This window comes from Geotrypetes seraphini, chromosome 1, assembly GCF_902459505.1.
Source record: "Geotrypetes seraphini chromosome 1, aGeoSer1.1, whole genome shotgun sequence".
In the NCBI taxonomy this organism is placed as follows: Eukaryota; Metazoa; Chordata; class Amphibia; order Gymnophiona; family Dermophiidae; genus Geotrypetes; species Geotrypetes seraphini.
This window is the reverse complement of record NC_047084.1, coordinates 288,224,391-288,246,853: the sequence shown is the minus strand read 5'-3', so window position 1 is coordinate 288,246,853 and position 22,463 is coordinate 288,224,391. Positions and strand designations below refer to the sequence as shown.

General features: G+C 47.5%; 1 protein-coding gene across 1 annotated transcript in view; it reads right to left on the bottom strand.

Annotated features, from left to right (window-relative positions):
- Window positions 1-22,463, bottom strand: part of C1H20orf27 (chromosome 1 C20orf27 homolog) — a 111,066-nt gene that overhangs the window by 14,820 nt on the left and 73,783 nt on the right. Inside the window, exon 4 of the mRNA XM_033953243.1 lies at window positions 17,348-17,486. Within this exon, the coding sequence (XP_033809134.1) occupies window positions 17,348-17,486 (139 nt within the window). The remainder of the gene's footprint in view (window positions 1-17,347; window positions 17,487-22,463) is intronic.

Sequence of the window (22,463 nt, the reverse complement as noted above, 5' to 3'; positions counted from 1 at the left end):
ACACCTGCTACAAGTAAGTATCTTTGCTTTCTCCAAGGACAAGCAGGCATTATATTCTCACAGGTGCCAGGATCATGACTCTGGAAGAGGTTATACAGCAGTTACTTACCTGTGTGTTATCCATAGGCAGCAGGTAGAGTCTTACAGAAGGTGTGATGACTCCCAAGGAGCTAGGATATGGACAGTACAAAAGTGAAATATCACTTTAAAAACAAAAAGGTCGAAGACTGCAAGTACTACGCATGCGTGGGTGCCTTCCCACCCGCCGCCAGCTCGCAGGACCACCAGTTTAGTAACAAAGCTAAGAAGCCAAGTAGAAGACAAGAGTAGGCTGTAAAAATATCTGCCTGCTGTCCCTGGATAACATCTATTACAGGTAAGTAACTGTGCTTTATCAAAGGGACACAGAGAGTGGGGGTAAATGGACAATACTCGGACTGGAAGAGCGTCACCAGTGGGGTGCCGCAAGGCTCGGTGCTTGGACCCGTGCTCTTCAACATCTTTATAAACAACCTGGACATTGGTACGACGAGTGAGGTAGGGAGAACGAGAGGGCACTCTAAAATTGAAAGGGGATAGATTCCATATGAATGTAAGAAATTCTTCTTCACCCAGAGAGTGGCAGAAAACTGGAACGCTCTTCCGGAGTCTGTCATAGGGGAAAACACCCTCCAGGGATTCAAGACAAAGTTAGACAAGTTCCTGCTGAACCGGAATGTACTCAGGTAGGGCTAGTCTCAGTTAGGGCGCTGGTCTTTGACCAGAGGGCCGCCGCATGAGCGGCAATTCTTATGACAATCAAGCAGTATATTCTTACAGATAGGACTCCCTAGCTACCAAGATCATGCCTCTGCATGATACCATGAGCCTGGCGATACCAACAAGGGTTGGGGTGAAATTGGGTTTTAAATGGAGAATAAATTTTGTAGAACTGCTTAGCCAAAATGGCTGTCCCTTCTGGAAAGATTTTCCAAATAATGGAATGTAAAGGTGTAGGCTGAGGACCAAGTGACTGATTTACAAACGTCCTCAACTGGAATGAATGTAGATGAGCTATTGAAATCGTCATTGCTCACAACTTATGTGTGGTAACACGACCTCCTAGTGTCAACCCAGTTAGTCTGGGTATAGCAGAAGGAGATATAGTCTGCAAGCCATGTAGAGATGAATCTCAGGAGCTCCCAGCCTGTTAGGATCAAATGAGAGGAACAGTTGAGAAGATGATCTGTGAGGTTTAGTTCTTTCTAGATCAGTGTCTCTCAAACATTTTTTTAGCTCCAGCACACTAAATGGAGCAAATGTTTTTCACGGCACACTATAATTGAAATTACAAAATTACAAAACCAACAAGAAATTAAATTTGAGAGCTATTTATTTAAAGTTCTTTAAGCTATACAGCAGGGGTGTCCAATACGTCAATTGCGATTGACCGGTAGATCTCGAAGACAATGTGAGTCAATCATGGAGCCCATCCCGGGCTCCGTGATAGACTCACATTGCCTTCGTGATCTACCGGGCCGACCAGCCTTCCTCTCCCTGATGTCCTCCACCGCCGCCCCAAGCTCTCCCTGCAGAAGCGTTCTCCCCAACGTCAATTCTGATGTCAAAGAGGAAGTTCCGGGCCAGCCAATCACTGCCTGGCTGGCCTGCAACTTCCTCTTCAACGTCAGAATTGACGTTAGGGAGAAGGCTGCTGGCCTGTTGCAGCGTTATAAAACAAAGAACTTGGTAACAGCGGCGTCTGCGGTGGCTTGGGGGCCCAGAAGTGGGCAGTGGCTTGGGGGCCTATTCCCAGATGACAGCCCCAGCAGTGGCTTGGGGAGAAAGAAAGAGGAGGCAGAAGACAGGGAGGCAGAACAGGGACACAGAAAGACAGACATAGAGAGAAAGAAAGAAAGAAAGAAAGAAAGGGGGGCAGGGACACAGAAAGACAGGACATAGAGAGAAAGAAAGTAATAAAGGGGGGCAGGGACACAGAAAGACAGACATAGAGAGAAAGAAAATAAGAAAGGGGTAAGGAGATAGAAAGACAGACGGAGAGAAAAAGAAAGAAAGGGGCAGGGAGATAGAAAAAGAAAGAAAGGGGAGGGGGCAGGAAGAGAGGGAAAAAAAGTTGGACTCATGGATGGACAGAGATGTTGGTTGGGGAATATAATGAGGTCTGGAGGAGACAAAGCATGCAGGAGGCAGAAAGAAGAGAAGAAATATTGGATGCACAGTCAGAAGAAGAAAGTACAATCAGAGACTCATAAGAACTGCGGCTGCTGGGTCAGACCAGTGGTCCATCCTGCCCAGCAGTCCGCTCATGTGGCAGCCTCCAGGTCAAAGACTAGTGCTCTAAATGAGTCAAGCCTCACCTGCGTACGTCTCAGTTTAGCAGGAACTTGTCCAGCTTAGTCTTGAAATCCTGGAGTGTGTTTTCCCCTACAACAAACTCCACCACTCTTTGGGTGAAGAACTTCCTTACGTTAGTACGGAATCTATCCCCTTTCAGCTTTAGAGAGTGCCCTCTCGTTCTCCCTATCTTTGAGAGAGTGAACAACCTGTACTTATCTACTAAGTCTATTCTCTTCAGTACCTTGAATGTTTTGATCATTTCTCCTCTTTTCCAGGGAGAAGAGGTCCAGTTTCTCCAATCTCTCATTGTACGGCAACTCCTCCAGTCCCTTAACCATTTTAATCATTCTTCTCTGGACCCTTTCGAGTAGTACCGTGTCCTTCTTCATGTATGGCGACCAGTGCTGGACACAGTACTCCAGGTGAGGGCGCACCATGGCCCAGTACAGCGGCATGATAACCTTCTCTGATCTGTTCGTGACCCCTTTCTTTATCATTCCTAGCATTCTGTTCGCCCATTTTGCCGCCGCAGCACCGAGTCTCTTTCCTGGAAGGTCTCTCCAAGTACCGCCCCGGAAAAATTGTGTGAGATTTTTGTTACCGACATGCATCACTTTGCACTTATCTACGTTGAACCTCATTTACCATGTCGATGCCCATTTCTCGAGCTTGATTTTGTCACTTTGTAGATCTTTGCAATCCCCCTGTGTCTTCACTACTCTGAATAACTTCGTATCATCCGCAAATTTAATCACCTAAGTCGTCGTACCAATGTCCAGATCATTTATAAAGATGTTGAAGAGCACGGGTCCAAGCACTGAGCCCTGCAGCTCCCCGCTGGTGCCACTTTCCAGTCCGAGTATTGTCCATTTACCCCCCACTTTCCGTTTCCTATGCTCCAGCCAGTTTTTAATCGACGTATTTCACCCTCGATTCCATAGCTTGCAATTTTCCAAAGTAGTCATTCATGTGGAACCATGTTGAACGCTTTCTGAAAATCCAGATATACAATGTCGACCGGGTCGCCCTTGTCTATCCGCCTGTTTACTCCATCGAAGAAGTGCAGCAAGTTCATCAGGCAAGATCTGCCTTTGCTGAAACCGTGCTGGCTGGTCCTCATTAAACCGTGTCCGTCAAGATGATCAATGATGCGGTCCTTTATCAGCGCCTCCACCATCTTTCCCGGTACCGAGGTCAGACTCACCTGTCTGTAGTTTCCTAGATCTTCCATCGACTCATGAAATCACCAGTCAACAAAGGTAGGAAAAACGATTTTATTTTCAATTTAGTGATGTGTCCATTTTGAGAATTTATATCTGCTGTCTATATTTTGCACTATGGCCCCCTTTTACTAAACCGCAGTAGCAGATTTTAGCGCAAGGAGCCTACGAGCGTCGAGAGCAGTGCGGGGCATTCAGCGCAGCTCCCTGCGCTAAAAACCTCTATCACGGTTTAGTAAAAAGGGAGGGGGTATATTTGTCTATTTTTGTATAGTTGTTACTGAGATGACATTGCATATTTTAAAGTCGTCTGCCTTGACCTCTTTGAAAAAACCCCCGAATATAAATGATAATTAACATTTTCTCTACGTATAGTGTGCTTTGTGTTTTTTAAAAATTTTATTGTTGGTAGATCTTTTTTACTTGGTTATTTTAAAAGTAGCTCGCAAGCCAAAAAAGTGTAGGCACCCCTGCTATACAGTATGGGGTTCATAATAAAAAAAAAAACACAAAACGTCTAAAAAGTGTCCTAAATGGCTACTTGGACGATCATAAAAGCCTGATCGTCCAAGTACCCATAACCAAAGCTGGTTTTTAGACATATCTAAAAACAGCTTAGGCCTTTCCCCTGCCTCTAAACGCACAGAGAGAAAAGAGGTGTGTTTAGAGGAGGGGAAAGGGCGGGCAGTGGGTGGGAGGTGGGCCGACCTACACCTAGGCGTACAACACATATAACCAAAACAGTTGACAGGTTGCCTAGTCGGCACTTAGACCTTTTTGACTTAGATGAAGTCAAACCAGGCCTAAATGCCGAAAAAGGGGCCGCTGGTGTGATCAGTTCAGCGGCCCAGCAACTTACTCACTGCAACCATCGCGGCAGGAGAGATGCCCAATCTCTCCTGCCGCGAAACATCACCCCACCCCCCGCCCAACATCGGGTCAAGAGGGAGCCCAAGCCCTCTTGCCCCGTCGAACCGCGGTCCCCCCTCCCCGACAACATCGGGGCAAGAGGGAGCCCAAGCCCTCTTGCCCCAGTGATCTCCCCACCTACACGAACGGGCCAGGAGAGAGCCCAACCTCTCCTGGCCCCGGCAACTCCACCTACACAAACGGGCCAGAAGAGAGCCCAAGCCCTCCTGGCCCCGGCGACCCCCTACCCCCCACTACAATAAGGGCAGGAGGGATCCCAGCCCCTCCTGCCCTCGACACAACCCCGGCCCATGTGCCTAAGGGTGTTGCCGGGGCCAGGAGAGGTTGGGCTCTCTCCTGGCCCGTTTGTGTAGGTGGGGGGGGGCTCACCGAGGTCAGGAGAGGTTGGGCTCTCTCCTGGCCGGTTCGTGTAGGTGGGGGATCACCGGGGCAAGAGGGCTTGGGCTCCCTCTTGCCCCGATGTTGTCGGGAGTGCCCGGGACAGGATGGCTTGGGCTCCCTCCTGCCCGACCGTACTCGGGGGGCGGGGGGGTTAGCGATCGCGGGGCAGGACGGCTTGAGCTCCCTCTTGCCCCGATGTTGTCGGGGTGGGGGCTGCGGTTTGATGGGGCAAGAGGGCTTGGCCTCCCACTTACCCCGACGTTGTCGGGGGGGGGGGGGGTTCGAGTTCGACATAGCAGGAGGGCTTGGGCACCCTCCTGCCTGGATCATTGTGTGTGTGTGGGGGGGGGGGGATTCTGTAACCGGTGTTGTTTTTGACAAACACTGGTTACAGAATCCAGCTTTTAGGCGAAGCACTGACTCCTCCTTCGCCTAAAAGCCCTTCTGTTGGGGGCTTAGGCGTTTTTTTGGTTCATTATGGCCAAAAAGTGTAGACGTCGTGGAGGTGCACTTTTAGACATAGTGGTGATCTGGGCGTTTAGTAGAGGCAGGCCATAATCAAAACAAGGATGTTTGTTTTGGTTATGGACACTTTCCCTGCTTCTGCTTTGAACGTTTAAGGACTTAGGCCAAAAAGGAACTTAGATGTTATTTTTGATTATGCCCCTCCACATGTGTAATCGTAACAATGAAACTAAAATAGATAGAATGTGCTTGTTTTTGAATGTAAATTAAATTTTAAAAAATGCAGTTCAATAGTTGACAAGCAAATATGCATTTTTCATCATCCACCATCTGAAGTCATTCTCTTTTTTTTTAATCTAATTTCTGTCAAGAACTGAAAATCCAAGTTTACAAAAGATAAGATCCAAACGGTAACAAAGCCTTAATTGCTTTGCTGCTCAAGTTATGATAACCACTGCATAAAAAATAAAAATAAAATTGCAGTTAAATTTCGGTTTGTGAGTAAAGCGGTTTGTGAGTGTTTTGCAAGATGAGCAAAACACTCCAGCAAATTTTAACTCACAAAATGAGCAGTCAAATACGCTTCCTCCTGCTAGGAGTGCGCCCTTGTTGCAAGGTCACAGGATCTGAGGAAAGTACTGGTGAGCGTGCGAGCGAGCGCGCCTTCCTCCAGAGATGGGACGGTGCATGCGTTGACTTGAGGCGGAGCTATTTCTGTGTAGCTCGTGTGCCTGGTTAGAGCTCCTGTACTGTGTGTGTTAATTTATGTGCGCGTTTGCAGTTCTGGGAGGCGGGGTCGGCACATGCGTACAGGTGTGGCGCTGGTGCTGGTGGTGTTTATGTTCCTGCAGGTAATGGGGTATGCACTGAGATGCTGCGGAGCTGTGAGGCCCTCCTCCACCACCACCATTATAGGCCTGGGAAAGCATGGCGAACACCGCCTGCGGATTCGCCACTTCTGCTCCACACAGCAATGCCATGCCGGCTTCTTGTGCCTCGAAGGCGACGGCAATGAGCTGCAGAAGTACCGAGCCCAGCTCCGGAAGTGAAGGCGGCTGCTAAGACAGGAGCAGCATTACCGGGGAGCCACCCAGGCTGTGGTTCTTCTCCTCTGGTGGCTCGGTGTCTTTCTCCTTTTTATTTCATACATTAGTTTTTGGATTATTAGTTTTTAGGTTATTTTATACATTAGCTTTTGGATTATTTTATACATTAGTTTTTGGGTTGTGGCACAAATCATCTGGGTTTCCATTATTTCCTATGGGGAAATAAGCTTTATATAAAAGAGTGCTTTGAATTACAAGCATGCTTCTGGAACGAATTATGCTCATAAACCAAGGTACCACTGTACTTGCCATTAGTTTAGAAGGACCAATCACATCAAAGAATGATGCTTGCCTGAGCAGTTGTATCCTTATGCACACAGACACTCATGACTTTGATAAGACTCTTGCGTACATGACATACATATTATCTATTCCCATGTATACTTATGAAGGGAATTATTAAAAATAAATTAAAATTCTGGAATCTCTCGTGGCACACCCAGAATCTCTTTGGAGCATACAGTTTGAGAGACACTGTTCTAAATAATAAGCAAGAGTATGTTTACAGTCTAAAGGAGGTCTGAACAACTCAAAAATGATCCAGGGCTGCAACAAAGTGGGAAAATGGAGCAAGGGCCGCAGGTTGTGGTCACAGCTCAAGGCACCCGGAAGTGCATGGATGTTGCCGGATGACATCACACACATGTGTGACATCATCACGTTGACATCTGTGCAAGTGCAGAGGCCTTCCAGACAGGCCCTGAGATGCCAGTAAGGGGTGCCAGCAGGGAAGAGGGCAGGAGAGAATGAGAGGCACTGGCGCCGGCTGATTGCCTACAGCAGTGTTTCTTAACTACTTCAAGCTAAGTACCCCCAACCACAGACCTCCCAAGCTCTGCCCTAAACCCACCCAAGCTTTGCCCCAGATCCTGCCCCCTTTACTAATTGTAATGCAATTTTTTCCTTTCATTTTTCATATACACACAGCAGATATAAATTCTCAAAACTGACACATTTCAATCATTATATTGAAAATAAAATCATTTTTCCTACCTTTGTTGTCTGGTGACTTTATTTTTCTGTGCTTTTAACTATGTTTCCAGGGCATTCTTATCTATTGACTGTTTTTCTCTCCTTCACTTTCTGGCCTGCATCCATCTTTGCCATTAACTTAACATTCAATTTTTCTGCTTTCTTCTCAAAAAGCACAGTTACTTACCGTAACAGGTGTTATCCAGGGACAGTAGGCAGATATTCTCACATGTGGGTGACATCATCCACGGAGTCCCGATGCGGACAGTTGCAAAAGCGCTGTTGCACTTTAAGAACTTTATAAAGTTTGCGACTGACCGCACTGCACAAGTGCCTTCCTGCCAGACGTAGGCGCACATTTTCTCAGTTTAGATAGCCAGCTAAGAAGCCAACCAGGGGAGGTGGGTAGGATGTGAGAATATCTGCCTGCTGTCTCTGGATAACACTTGTTACGAAGTAATGTGCTTTATCCCAGGACAAACAGGCAGCATATTCTCACATGTGGGTGACCTCCAAGCTAACCAGAATGTAATGGTGGGAGTGTTGGCCAAACAGGAGCTGACCCTCAAAGGGCAACCTGCTCAACGGAGCCTTAGAAAAGGAATCCACAGACCATTGTCAGATCCAGAGCATTCTGCGAGTCGAAAAAGAATAGGCACCCAGCTTGGAGAAAACTTTCAAGATGTCGTACAAGGCATCAGCCATGCAATCCACTCTGGAGATGAGAAATCCAAATCACAAAGCACCATAGTGTCAGGATCATGGTGCAGCTTTGGAATGACACACCCGAGCCACAATGGAGGAGGCTGTTACCACTTTAACACCAGCCGCGGCTAACTCAAATAGACGCTGGGAAGAGATGTTCACCCCATTGACATAGTTTATCTGGATTTCCAAAAAGCCTTTGACAAGGTACCCCATGAGCGCCTGCTGAAGAAACTGTGGAACCACGGGGTGGAAGGGGACGTCCACAGATGGATCCAAAATTGGCTGGCAGATAGGAAGCAGAGGGTAGTAGTAAAAGGACACTACTCTGACTGGAAAGGGGTCATGAGTGGTGTCCTGAAGGGGTCAATGCTGGGACCGCTGCTGTTCAATATATTCATTAACGATCTGGAAACGGGCATGAAGTGCGAAGTTATCAAGTTCGCGGACGATACAAAACTCTCCAACAGGGTCAAAACTGTTGAGGAATGCAAAGAACTGCAGAGCGACCTGAACAAACTGTGTGAGTGGGCAAAAAGATGGCAGATGAGCTTCAATGTGGAGAAATGTAAGGTCTTGCACATGGGGAAAGGGAACCCCATATACAGCTATACGATGGGAGGAAGAGTGATGGGGAAAGGCACCCTAGAAAAAGACCTGGGGGTATTGGTGGATACAACAATGAAGCCAGCGGCGCAATGTGCAGCGGCCTCAAAGAAAGCGAACAGAATGCTGGGCATTATCAAAAAAGGTATCACTACCAGAACGAAGGAGGTTATCCTGCCATTGTATCGAGCAATGGTGCGACCACATCTGGAATACTGTGTCCAATACTGGTCACCGTAACTTAAGAAAGACATGGCGATACTTGAGAGGGTCCAGAGGAGAGCAACTAGGATGATAAAAGGAATGGAGAACCTTTCATATGCCGAAAGGTTAGACAAACTGGGGCTCTTTACCCTGGAAAAGCGGAGACTGAGAGGAGACATAATACAGACGTATAAAATCATGAAAGGCATAGAGAGGGTGGAGAGGGACAGATTCTTCAGATTAGCGGGGACAACAAAAACAAGAGGTCATTCAGAAAAACTGAGAGGGGACAGATTCAAAACGAATGCAAGGAAGTTTTTCTTCACTCAGAGGGTGGTGGACACCTGGAACACGCTTCCAAATGAGGTAATAGGACAGAGTACAATACTGGGTTTCAAAAAGGGACTGGATGACTTCCTGGAAGCGAAGGGGATTGCAGGGTATAGATAGAAGGTTACTCTACAGGACAAAAGCGTATGTGAGTTTTAGGGTAGGAGCACTATCAGGTCCTGGACCTGAGGGGCCGTCGCGTGAGCGGACTGCTGGGCACGATGGACCTCCGGTCTGACCCGACAGAGGCAATTCGTTCTTATGGTGACCTGCGCCACCGAAAAATCCACCTTTGGGGAAATAAAGTGTTTGTGAACAATATCTGCCATGGGATAAAGCCGTGCCATGGCTCGAGCACATTTCAAGGGACTGACTGGATTATCCTAGAAATCAGTAAGAATCCGAACATCAGGATTATACTGAAAAGATGCAGACTGTAGCCTCTAGCCACTCATGAGGGAACATTCAGCAGTAATCGGCTGCAGCTTCAATTCCTGCAGAGATTCAGATATTAAATCCACAAGGTACATGAGCTTAAAGAATCTGCGTACTGTGGGGTTTGCCCCAAAACACAGGCTCCAGACAGGTCTGGAGCCTGGATATCTGCCTGATTTGCCACATCCATGGCCACTGCAATGCCGCCTGGCGAAAGCCGAGGAATAGAAAAAGAGTGTCTGGTGCAACTGCGGGCACAGCCAGCATATTCCCTGGTACCTCCACAAGGAAGCAAGACAAACAAACCCTGGTCCTGTGGAGCAGGCATCCCTATGACCAACACTGAGGCTGGTGAAAGGGAAACAGGCACAGACTTTTTAACTAATTACACCCGATAAAGCATATTCACAAATTCCAGGGGAAAATCATCCTCCTTGGAGGGAGCCAACTTCTGCACCTCAGATTTGGAATGCTTAGAAGATATGAGGTTTATTGCTGGAGCCGCACTTGTGGTTCACTGAAACTTCACCAGTGTACTTCCTGGGGTCCCCTGACACCAATTTTGAGGGAGTCGGGGCACAAGGCACTTGAACATTCTCCCTGGAGGTCAAAGGCACTGCATTCGAGCAAGACCCACCTCTCCAGAGGGCCACTGCACACGTGGAAAACAGCTGCACAACCGACAGCCATCCATCGCAAATGAGGAATGAATCCATCCCATCCTGTCCTGGGGAGGTCATCTATGTGGATTTCTTTTAAAATGGCAAGTATGAAAAATAACTTTAAAATCAAATCTGGAAAAATCCAAAATGGCCACTGAGGCCCTGTTTTGACTAAAAATAGCCCGGGAAAACTACAGAGAATCCTTAAAAACAAGTTTCCAAGTTTCCAAGTTTATTATACAGTTTGATTAATCGCCTAATCTATATTCTAGGCGATATACAAAATAGTACGAATATTTAAAAACATAGGTAAATTATTACAAAGACAAACAATATTTCAAAAACAAACAACTATGAGAAACAATAGGAAAATTCTTTAAAGGTTACAATCTGTATCAAGTTAAATATATAAAGGTAACAACATTAGGAGGGAAGACAACATAAAAAGAAGGAAATATAAGCTAAAGAGGGATTATAGAATCGTTTATTCACTAAAAGCATCATTAAAAAGGAAACTTTTAAGCTTAGTCTTGAATTTGTCTAAGTTCTTTTCTTCTCTTATTTAAAGTGGGAGATCATTCCAAGACTGGGGGGCAGTCACTGAAAAACTAGTAAGACGTCTCGTATTAATGACTCTCAATGAGGGAATGGCCAATAAATGTTGATCCTGAGATCTTAGTGTTCTAGAAGTAGTGTAAGGAATTAAAACTCTAAAAATGAAAGCGGGGGTTTGAAATGTTAATGATTTAAAAGTAAGCAAACATATTTTATATAAAATGCAGTGTGCAACGGGGAGCCAGTGTGATTCCTTAAGTAAGGGTGTGACGTGGTCAAATTTTTTTGCTTTATGAATTATTTTAATAGAGGCGTTCTGTATAATTTGAAGACATCTGATTTCTTTTTGTGTCATGCCCTTAAATAAGGCATTACAATAATCAAGTTTGGAGATAACTAAAGAATGTATTAGAATATTCAGGGATTTTGCACATAAGAACTTGGCGACGGAACGAATTTGACGCAGTCTGAAGAAAGTAGATTTAACCACATTCCTTATGTGATCGTGGTATGATAATTTATTGTCAAATATAATTCCTAAGATCTTAATATTTTGGTGTATCTGCAATGGAGTGCCTTTAATGGAAATTGGAATAAGCGGTGTGCTACAGTCCTTCCACGGAAAGAGCATCACATTGGTTTTATGAATATTTAAGGATAATTTATTAGCATCTAGCCAATGATGAATTTGATCCAGTTTGTCATTTATTGCTGTTATTTCCTGTAGATTATTGGGATCAATTGGATGTAATATTTGTATATCATCGGCGTAGGCGAATACCGAAAATCCAATGGATTGACATAAGGTCAAAAGTGGAGCAAGAAAGATGTTAAATAACATAGGAGAAAGTATTGATTCTTGAGGGATACCATAAGGTAATGAGAAGCTGTTAGAAGACGTATTATTAAAGGAGACATTGGAGAAACGGTTTTCAAAGTAAGATTTAAACCAGCACAGAACTTGATCCGTCACACCAATGGACTGAAGCCTATGAATTAAAAGAGTATGGTCAATAGTATCAAAGGCAGAGGACAAATCAAGTGAAATCAGTACGACCGAAGAATGGTGATCTAAATGGTAAAGTATCGTTGTAGTCATACCAATCAAAGAGTGCTCTGTAGAGTGATTTTGTCTGAATCCAGTTTGATTTGGGTGTAATACGTTAGTTTTTTCTATGTATTCCGATAATTGATTATACACAATTTTTTCCGTTATTTTTGCTAAATATGGGATATTGGCAATTGGCCTGTAGTTGGATTTTAGGGGTGTAGGGACAAAAGGCATTCAGGAAAACCACCTAAAAACCCCTTTTTTAAAGACTTCCCAAAATCTCTGATTCAAGCTGTTAGCTTGCTCTCACATAAACAGGTGGTGACAGGAAAAACAGCATTTTTACTCACTGTGCTGAATGAGAGAACTGCATGCAGAGCTGAACATAGCTTACAGGGAGACCCTTTGCCTCAGTGAACTGGAAATCTGGATTTCAAGTCTTCTGACTGCCCCACTGGCCTGACCACGGCTAGAGACCTCCGCCACCGTGAACACGACATGCAAATGCCTGGTGGAGGAATGCAGTCTGGCTCCAATCCTTGTTGCGCCTCCACGGAACCTCTCAGCCTGTGCTATACCCAACTAGCAGATGAACCTGGGGTGAGCCAGCTCCCAAGGGAAAGGTCCTGCAGCCCCCAATCTGATGTGCATGCTGTCCAGGGGGGCCAACAGTCTGCGATCTCCCGTAGTCAAGGACGTCCCCACACGGAACCTCCACAGCACAAGGGTGAAAATATGACCTGAAATTACTGTAAGATCACTAAAAGAAACATGAGCAGAAAAGATAAGCTCCTATAGCCAGGCCTGTTGGAAGTTAAGACTGGGAGCTGCAGGGGTGTGAAAGCTTCAAATGTTTGAGGCTTCCTAAAGTCCCTGGAGGGAGAATGTAAACAACCCACTGGTCCTGGAATACAGTGGGATTGTACAAGAACTGGCACTTCCTCTTTTTGAAGCCTTATATTACTGAGATGTTGTTTAGTTTGTCCCATATAGTACAAAGAACAAGGACAACCCTGTCCTGGAGGACCATCAGGTCAATCGGGTTTTCAGGCTAGCCCTAATGAATATGCATGAGAGAGATTTGCATATAATGGAAGTGATAGGCATGCAAATCTGCTCCATGCATATTCATTAGGGCTAGCCTGAAAACCCGATTGGCCTTGTAGTCCTCCAGGATAGGGTTAGGAACCACTGATATAAAATACCTACCCTGTTCTAGGATTCCTAATTTGATTCATTTCCAAAGAATATTTATAATACACATGTGCCACACTTATAATGTCCTTAGTCTACTTGATTAAATATAACCTTATTTGCATTTGGAGATAATATCTCTGCCTTATTTCTGCCTCATGTTTAAGCAAATTTGGGAAGAGATTACAATTGAAAATGTAAGCCTAAAATTCCCCAATATTTTTAAATTACCTGTCACAGTGTCATAACCTGCCAGGAATATGGTAACCAATGTTCCCGCTAAGCTGCGCTGGCCTGCGCTGGCGCACAAAATATTACATCGCAGCGCACAAGTTTCTCTTCACAGCGCACACACGCGTCGCAAAGGTAAGGGGAGGTAAGGTAAGGGGACGCATTGGGGGATTGCACTTCCCCACAATTGCCATGCTTCGGTTCCTCTTCTTCCTTCCTTCCTCCCCCCCCCCGCGGGACCCTGCGGCACCATCAACTCTTACTCCCTCTAATGTCGGCCCTGCAGCTCCAGACTTCCTCGCACCTTCTCCCCTCCCCCTTTGGATCGCTATTATTTTAAATGTTATAGCCGCGGAGCTGTATCCATCAGTGGAGATGTCTAACCTCGGCCTGCCCCGGAACTCTTACTGCAACAGTGACTTCCTGTTCCTGCCTAGACGGGCGGCTGCTGCAGTAAGAGTTCCGGGGCAGGCCGAGGTTAGACATCTCCACTGATGGATACAGCTCCGCGGCTATAACATTTAAAATAATAGCGATCCAAAGGGGGAGGGGAGAAGGTGCGAGGAAGTCTGGAGCTGCAGGGCCGACATTAGAGGGAGTAAGAGTTGATGGTGCCGCAGGGTCCCGTTGGGGGGGGGGGGGAGGAAGGAAGGAAGAAGAGGAACCGAAGCATGGCAATTGTGGGGAAGTGCAGAGCTGCAGGGAAGAGTGTTGCGGTACCCAGCTGGAGGGAGAAGGAAGATGAGGGAGGGAATTAAAGGAGATGCCAGGGCTTGGAGCGTAGGAGGAAGGTATGCCAGTCTAAGGGAAAAGGAAGGGGGAGATGTGAGAGCATGGAGGGGGAGCGAAAGATGGAAGAAAAGGAAAGGAGAGAGATGCCAGAGAATCAGGGAAGGGGAGATACCAGACTATGAGGAGAGGTGTGGGAGAGGGAAGGCGAGGAGAGAGATGCCAGACCAATGGGGTGAAAGGAGAGATGGAAGGGGGAGGCATACAGTTTCTGGAAGGGGCATAGAAGGAGAGAAGATGCCATATAGGGGAAGAGAGACGGCAGACAGTGGATGGAAGGAAGAGAGTTACAAGAAGATGAGGAAAGGAGAAACCACAGAAGACAAAGGTAGAAAAAAATTTCTATTTATTTATTGCTTTAGGAGACATGTGTCACTGTTTCTGTGAAGCATTGTATGCAGAGTCCAGCTTCTTGCTGGTTCAATTTAACCTTTGTCTATGTATTTTTATTTTATCCCCCCTTTTACAAAACTGTGAAGCGTTTTTAGCACCAGCCTTGGTGGTAGCAGCTCTGATGCTCAGAATTTTATGAGCATCAGAGCTGTTACCTCCGTAGCTAAAATCCATACTACAGTTTTGTAAAAGAGGGAGGGGTTAGTTTGTGATTACATATTCCTTACTAGGCGAAGGTGTTTTCTGTGTTCTGTGTGTTCGAAAGACATGGTTTTCTGTTAGGATTGACGGTGTAGGATTGATCTGTGCTGGTCTGGCTTGTTTAGTTTTACAATGGGTGTATTGATGTACTGTTCACTGCAATATGTAAGATGCTGCCTTTTCCTAGGTACTCATGTGTGACGTGTGGCTTGTTACTAAAAATCACGTTTTTCGTACAGATGGGGGGGGGGGGGGTGCCAAAAAATGATGGGCCCCGGGTGTTACATATGCTAGGTACACCACTGCATTATGTAAAGATACCAGAAAGCTGGCGAAGCAAAAACTTTAAGTAAATTGTTATTCTTCTAAGTTTTGAGTATTTAACCCTCCCACAATCTCATGGGCACTCGTTTCAAGTTTCAAGTTTATTGAGATTTTGATTTAAACGCAATATCAAATATTTTCAATGTGTATAACAAAAATAAATTTTGGGAAATAAATAAAACCATTTGAACAATAAACATACAAACATATCCATAGATGATTAAAATTACATAAGGAGTACAAGGATAAACTACATTTGTTTAAAAATGCGTCCTCTGCGCCTGCTCATAAATTTGTGGAGTATGTAATTTGTCGCTCATGCATATTTTTTTTTGCACACACCTCATCAATCCTTAGAGGGAACACTGATATTGGTAACACACAAGTCACTATATCATCACTTACTTGTTCCTTTTAATAATCATTCCCTATGGGTATATTTATCTCTTTTATATTCTTGCTTAATTATCTTTGGTGGAAATCCCCATTATAAAAGTTGAAACACATGAAATGATCTGAATGGGCAAACTGGTCTTATGTTTTACATCACTATCAATAAGTCCAAATGCACTTATAACATTACCACAAACAGCATCAGGATAGTTCTTGATGATCATTAAAAACTCATGGAGGCTATTTGGAGATCTCAAACTTTTATTTATGGCCCTTGAGAGTTAAGAATACCTCAGCACTATAACAGGTGGTGAAGACAGCCTCCAGGCACAGCCAATTCAGAAAGATTATGTGAATATACTGAAACATGTACTGGAGCCATGATAGTCACTCACTTCTGCACCTGAGCTGAGTCCATCAAGCTTCTGAGATGAACCAAGCAGGGACTTAGCTTGACTCTCAAGTCTGTCCTCGCCTGGTGCCAAAGAAGCTGTGGATCTCTTTAGTGAGGTATAGCATATGGCACACTAGTGTAGGCTCCCTGATCTTTTCCTTTGGCTTTTAGGCCAGCCTCCTGCTGGATTTTCTTGTAGTGGCAAAGCAAGCAAGGAGTTGGTCCAGCTAGAGCCAAACTTTGACATCATCCCAGAAATCATCCCATGATTAGTTTCATCCAAGAATTTGAACAACTGGTTTGATGCGAAAGACATAGCCTGAAGCTACTGGTTTGTTCCTTGATTTGTACTGAGAAAAAAAATTGTCTTGTTTGAGAACATACATACTGAAAAGAAAAAGAAAATGAATTAAATCAGCTAATCGGGCTGAGTAATACCACAGGAAGAAAAAAAAAAAATACAGCAGCACGTAATGATAGGGAATAGAAATGTGCTGTTAGAAAAAGAACTGATTTGCACAGTAAAACTAGTACAGCTCAGCTTGATTCTCTTTTCCACTACTCCTGAGCAAGTCAGCTGTACTATTTTTGAGCAGATTATTTTATAACAGAAAGACTAAGTAATGCAGATGTGTCACATGATCTGTGCCCGTTCTATATGGCTTGTTAAACTGAAAGTAAATGGCTATAAATTTGTGCATCAACTTAAAATTAAATGTGCTAACATGGTGTGTTTTCCAGGTTTTTTTTTGAAGAGACTTTTAGAGATTGAGTTTCCTTGTGCAGAGGGCCCAGCAACTTGTCATGTTCATATCTTTTGTGCTCCTAACTGATGTTACAGCATTGGCGTATTTTTACCTCATTAATTTTGCAGTTCAAGTCCTTCAGCAGGGTCTCTTGATGGTTTTTTTCAAATTCTGACAATATACGAGATAGCACTCCACTGTTACAGCTTGGTGCCAACACAGTGTATCGCAAACTGTGTGCCACGACACACCAGTGTGCCTCCTGAGATTTCAGGAGTGTTGCGACACACTGGCGAGGAGGGGAGTCATCCACACCAGCTGACTGCCTACATGACATACTTCTCACTGCAAGAAGCATGTCCTGTAGGAAGTCAACCGGCGCAGATGACTCTCCTCCTGGATGGTGTCTCTCCTCCTCTCCCCACACCTCCCGGATCCCTCCACCAAAGCGGGTCAGGGCCAGAAGGGCCTCCGCACATGCACGGACTTTGATCTGATGACATCACACATGCACATGACATTACGTCGATGTCTACACATTTCTGGGTGCCTTCCGGCCAGGGCACTGGATTAGTGTGCTGCCGGCTGGAAAGTTTGTGAGACTGTGCGAACATGACAGATGAACTGTGTACTCAGTTCCTGATCTAGATGGCATGTGAACTACCAGCTATAGTTTACTGTTTATTTTACACATAAACATGTTATTAGCTGAAGCAATCTTACCTTCAGATACTGGTGTAATATCTGTCACTTTAAGGTTCAAGTTAGGAATGGACATGGCATATATATCATTCCCAAGTGTTTTTAAAGTAGGCAAAACAAAAGTGATTTCATATTTGTGCAATATCTTCAGAAATCCTACCTGCACAGAAACACACAAGTAATACTTGTAAGTTGTAGGATATATATTTTACATGGCTTTACAGACATACTTTTATAAGACTGGGAACATATGAGTCAAAGTCACTGAGCCAAATTAAATACAAAACTTCTCTCTACAACGGCAAATTACCATGACAAAGAAAGCATATTATAAAGCACAGTTACTTACCGTAACAGGTGTTATCCAGGGACAGCAGGCATATATTCTCACATGTGGGTGACGTCATCTACGGAGCCCCAGCGCGGACAGCTTTTCAAGCAAACTTGCTAGAAGTTTCAAGTTTGCACACTGCACCACGCATGTGCTAGCCTTCCTGCCCACTAGAGGGCACATCCCCACCTCGTGGTCCTCAGTTCCATATCAAGCAAAGAAGCCATCCCCGGGGAGGTGGGCGGGTTGTGAGAATATATGTCTGCTGTCCCTGGATAACACCTGTTACGGTAAGTAACTGTGCTTTATCCCAGGACAAGCAGGAATGATATTCTCACATGTGTGTGACCTCCAAGCCAACCAAAAAAGGGCAGGTGGGAAGATGGCAATTTAGGGAAAACAGGTTACGTAACACCGACTGGCCAAACCGGCCGTCGCTTCTGGACAAAGTGTCCAAACAGTAATGGGAGGTGAACGTATGAACCGAAGACCAAGTGGCAGCTTTACATATGTCCTCCACAGGAGTAGGCCGGAGGAAAGCAACAGAAGCTGCCATAGCCCGGACCTTATGCCCCGTGACTCGACCATGGAGCGTGAGACCAGCCTGAGCGTAGCAAAAAGAAATACAAGCAGCCAATCAGTTGGACAAGGTACGCTTGGAAACTGGATGTCCCAACCGATTAGGATCAAAGGACAAAAACAATTGAGGAACCTTCCGATGAGACTTGGTACGTTGGAGATAAAAGGCCAACCCCCTCTTACAGTCAAGCGTGTGAAGCGCCGCCTCACCAGGATGAGAGTGGGGCTTCGGGAAGAACACCGGAAGAACAATGGACTGATTGAGGTGGAAATCAGACACAACCTTGGGCAAAAATTTAGGATGGGTGCGGAGAACCACCTTATCATGATGAAACACAGTAAAAGGTGGATCCGCAACCAAAGCCTGCAGCTCGCTAATCCGACGAGCGGACGTGAGCGCAATCAAAAAGACCACTTTCCAAGTGAGAAACTTAAGAAGAGATTTGTCGAGAGGCTCAAAAGGAGGCCTCATCAGTTGAGCTAAGACCACATTAAGATCCCAAACTACAGGAGGAGGTTTCAGAGGAGGATGGACATTCACGAGACCCCTCATGAAACGAGTTACCAGAGGATGCAGAGAGAGAGACCGACCCTCGAGATGCCGATGGAACGCCGCAATGGCACTGAGATGCATCCGAATGGAAGTCGTCTTCAGTCCAGACTTAGACAGATGCAACAAATATTCCAGCACCGAAGACACTGGAACTGAACTCGGGTCCAGATGGTTCGAGGCACACCAGGATGAAAATCTGGTCCACTTCTGGGAATAACAAAGCCGAGTCGAGACCTTGCGCGAGGCTTCCAAAATCTCCCTCACCCACTGAGAAACAGGAACCGAAGTCAAGGGGAAAGGAACCAAGCGGTCAGATGTAAAGACTGAAGATTGGGATGCAACAGTGAACCCCGACTCTGAGACAGTAGTGAGGGAAAGACAGGCAGAAGCAGAGGTTCCCTGACACTGAGTTGAAGAAGCAGAGAGAACCAGTGCTGTCTGGGCCACCGAGGCGCAATGAGAATCATAGTGGCTCTGGTCGATTTGAGATGAACCAGCGTTCTCAAGATCAGAGGAAAAGGAGGGAACGCATAGAGAAACCTTCCCCCCCAGTCGAGAAGAAAGGCATCGGCCTCGAGACGGTCCCGGGAGTATATCCGAGAACAGTAGAGGGGTAGTTTGTGAGTTTCCGGGGAGGCAAACAGATCCACCTGAGGAGTCCCCCAGCGGTCGAAGACCTCGCGTAGAACCCGGGAGTTCAGCGACCACTCGTGCGGCTGGAGAAGATGACTGAGTTTGTCTGCCAGACAGTTCCTCTCTCCCTGAATGTAGACCGCACGTAGGAATATGTTCTGGCCGACTGCCCATTCCCAAAGGCGCAGGGCTTCCTGGCACAGAGCCCAAGAGCCCGTCCCCCCTTGCTTGTTTACATAATACATCGCCACCTGGTTGTCCGTCCGCACGAGCACTACTTGATCGTGCAGTAGGTGGCCGAAAGCTCGAGCAGCCAGAAAAACGGCACGAAGCTCCAACACATTGATGTGACAAAGACGGTCCTCGGTCGACCATAGACCCTGCGTTCGCAGACCGTCGAGATGTGCCCCCCACGCGTACTCCGAGGAGTCCGTGGTCAGGACCTTGCGACACGGAGGAACGAGAAACAGCAAACCCCCTGAAAGACTGGAAGAGTTGGTCCACCAACGGAGCGAGCGTCTCAAAGAAGGAGTCACTGTTATCTGACAAGAGGCTGGGTCGCGATCCTGCCGCCATTGAGAGGCCAGAGTCCACTGAGGAAGCCTCAGATGCAAGCGGGCGAAGGGAGTGACGTGGACCGTCGATGCCATGTGGCCCAGAAGGATCATCATACGCTGGGCCGACACCACGGATAGCCCCAAAACTTGGCGACTTAACCGAATCAAGGCCTCCCGCCGAGTAGGGGGAAGGAAAGCGCGGAGGCAAACCGTGTCCAGCACGGCTCCGATAAACTGGAGAGACTGAGCCGGGCATAACTGAGACTTGGGAAAGTTCACTTCGAACCCTAGGCGTTGAAGTAAGATGATAGTCTGTTCGGTCGCTAAGATAACTCCCTCCCTGGTCGGGGCCTTGATCAGCCAATCGTCCAGGTAGGGAAAGACCTGCAGCCCCCGAGAGCGAAGGGCCGCCGCGACTACCACCATACACTTTGTGAATACCCAAGGAGAGGACGCCAGACCAAAGGGAAGGACCCGATACTGAAGGTGCAACTCTCCCACTTGGAACCGTAAGAACTTGCGGAAAGCGGGATGCACTGGAACATGGGTATATGCTTCCTTCATGTCCAGGGAGCACATCCAATCCCCTTCCTCCAACAGGGGGTACAAGACCGGAAGCGATAACATACGGAACTTCTCCCGGACCAGGAACTTGTTGAGCTTCCTGAGGTCCAAAATGGGGCGCAAATCCCCGGTCTTTTTCGGGACCAAAAAGTAACGGGAGTAAAACCCCCGACCCCGCTGGTCTGGAGAGACCAGCTTCACTGCCCGTAGGCTCAACAAGGCCCTGGCCTCGACCAGGAGAAGGGCCAACTGGCTCCGATTGGACAGGCAAGCGCTGGGCGGCCTGTCTGGAGGCTGTGCTAAGAAGTTGAGTGAATAGCCCTCGGAGACGGTCCGGAGCACCCATGCGTCGGATGGAATCTTGGTCCAAGCCTCGTAAAAGGACCTGAGTCGACCCCCGATGGGGAGGGGGTCCGGCGATACCGCGGAGGGGGCCCGCCCCCAACCGCAGATCCCGTCAAAAAGACGGCGCGGGCTTGGACGCTCCCTGTGCTGGGGGTTTTGACTGACCTCCCCTACCCTGTTGGGGTGGGCGTCGGGGCGGAGGTCTCGAGAAGGCCGGCATAGATTTCTGCGGGTATCTTCTCGGGGGCTGCCGAAAAGGTTTTTGCGGCGGGGCCTTAGGTTTAGGGCGGACCAGGGAGGCAAGAGAGCGCTCTTGCTCCGACAGACGTTTGGTCGCCGCCTCCAGGGATTCGTCGAACAGCTCCGAACCCACGCAGGGCAAGTTCGCCAAACGCTCCTGCAGGTTGGGGTCCATCTCGAGGGTACGGAGCCACGCCAGCCGGCGCATAGCCACCGCACAGGCCGATACCCTCGAGGCGAGTTCAAAGGCGTCGTACACCGCATGGAAAAGGTACAAGCGCAGTTGAGATAGATTTGACATAAAGATGGTGAACTGCTCCCTATGGGAATCAGGGATGACATCCCGAAAAGTAGGGAGGTCCTTCACCATGTTACGCAAGTAGGAGGAATATGAAAATGCGTAATTCAAGACTCTCGCCGCCATAAGAGAATTAGCGTAGAGGCGACGACCAAATTTGTCGAGGGTCCGCCCTTCCCTCCCCGGCGGGACCGCTGCAGACACCCTGGAAGGTTGCGTCCTCTTAAGCGCCGACTCCACCAGGAGCGATTGGTGGGAGAGTTGCGCCTTCTCGAACCCTTTAGGAGGGAGGGTCCGGTATGTCGACTCCATCTTGGAGGGCACCACCGTGACCGTAAGAGGGGTTTCCAAATTTCTCAGTAAGGTCTGATGAAGGACCTTATTCAGCGGAAGGCGAGGGGATTCCCGAGGGGGAGCAGGAAGATCCTGCTCCTCCAAAAACTCCTTGGTGTAATGGGAACCTGCCAACAAGTCCACTCCCAAAGCTCCCGCCATATCTTGCACAAACCTGGAGAATGACGAAGGTCTGGCAGGCGGAGAAGGAGACCGAGATTTCCCCGCCGAGCCGAAAGGGGAGGCCTCACGGGAATACCTCGGCTCTCTACCCGACCCCGATCCCCACGAGGTCCGCTCCCGGGACCTCGAGGGGGTCGGGGACCGATCATGCCTGAAGGAACCCTTGGAGGAACCCCCCGGGGTACGAGGCATCGAGGCCCGTCCCTTCCGCCCCGGCGAGGAGGCACGGGAACCTTCTCCGACCGGGGAGCGAAAAAGACTGGGGTTATCCAGGCGGAGCTCCGAGACCTGCAATGTCTCGCCCCCGAGCGGCGATGAGCGACCTCGCCCCCGAGGCGAGGCCCGAGATCGCTTGGCCTTCCTCGGACGGCGCCTCGCCCGAGGCCTGCCCGAAGGCGAGGAGCCTCGCGAGGACCTCGAGGAAGAAGTGGACGAGAGCCTCCGCACCCGGCGCATCTTGTCACGGGGCCGCACGCTACACTCAGGTTGTCCCACCGAGGCCGGGTCCGAGGGCAAAGCCG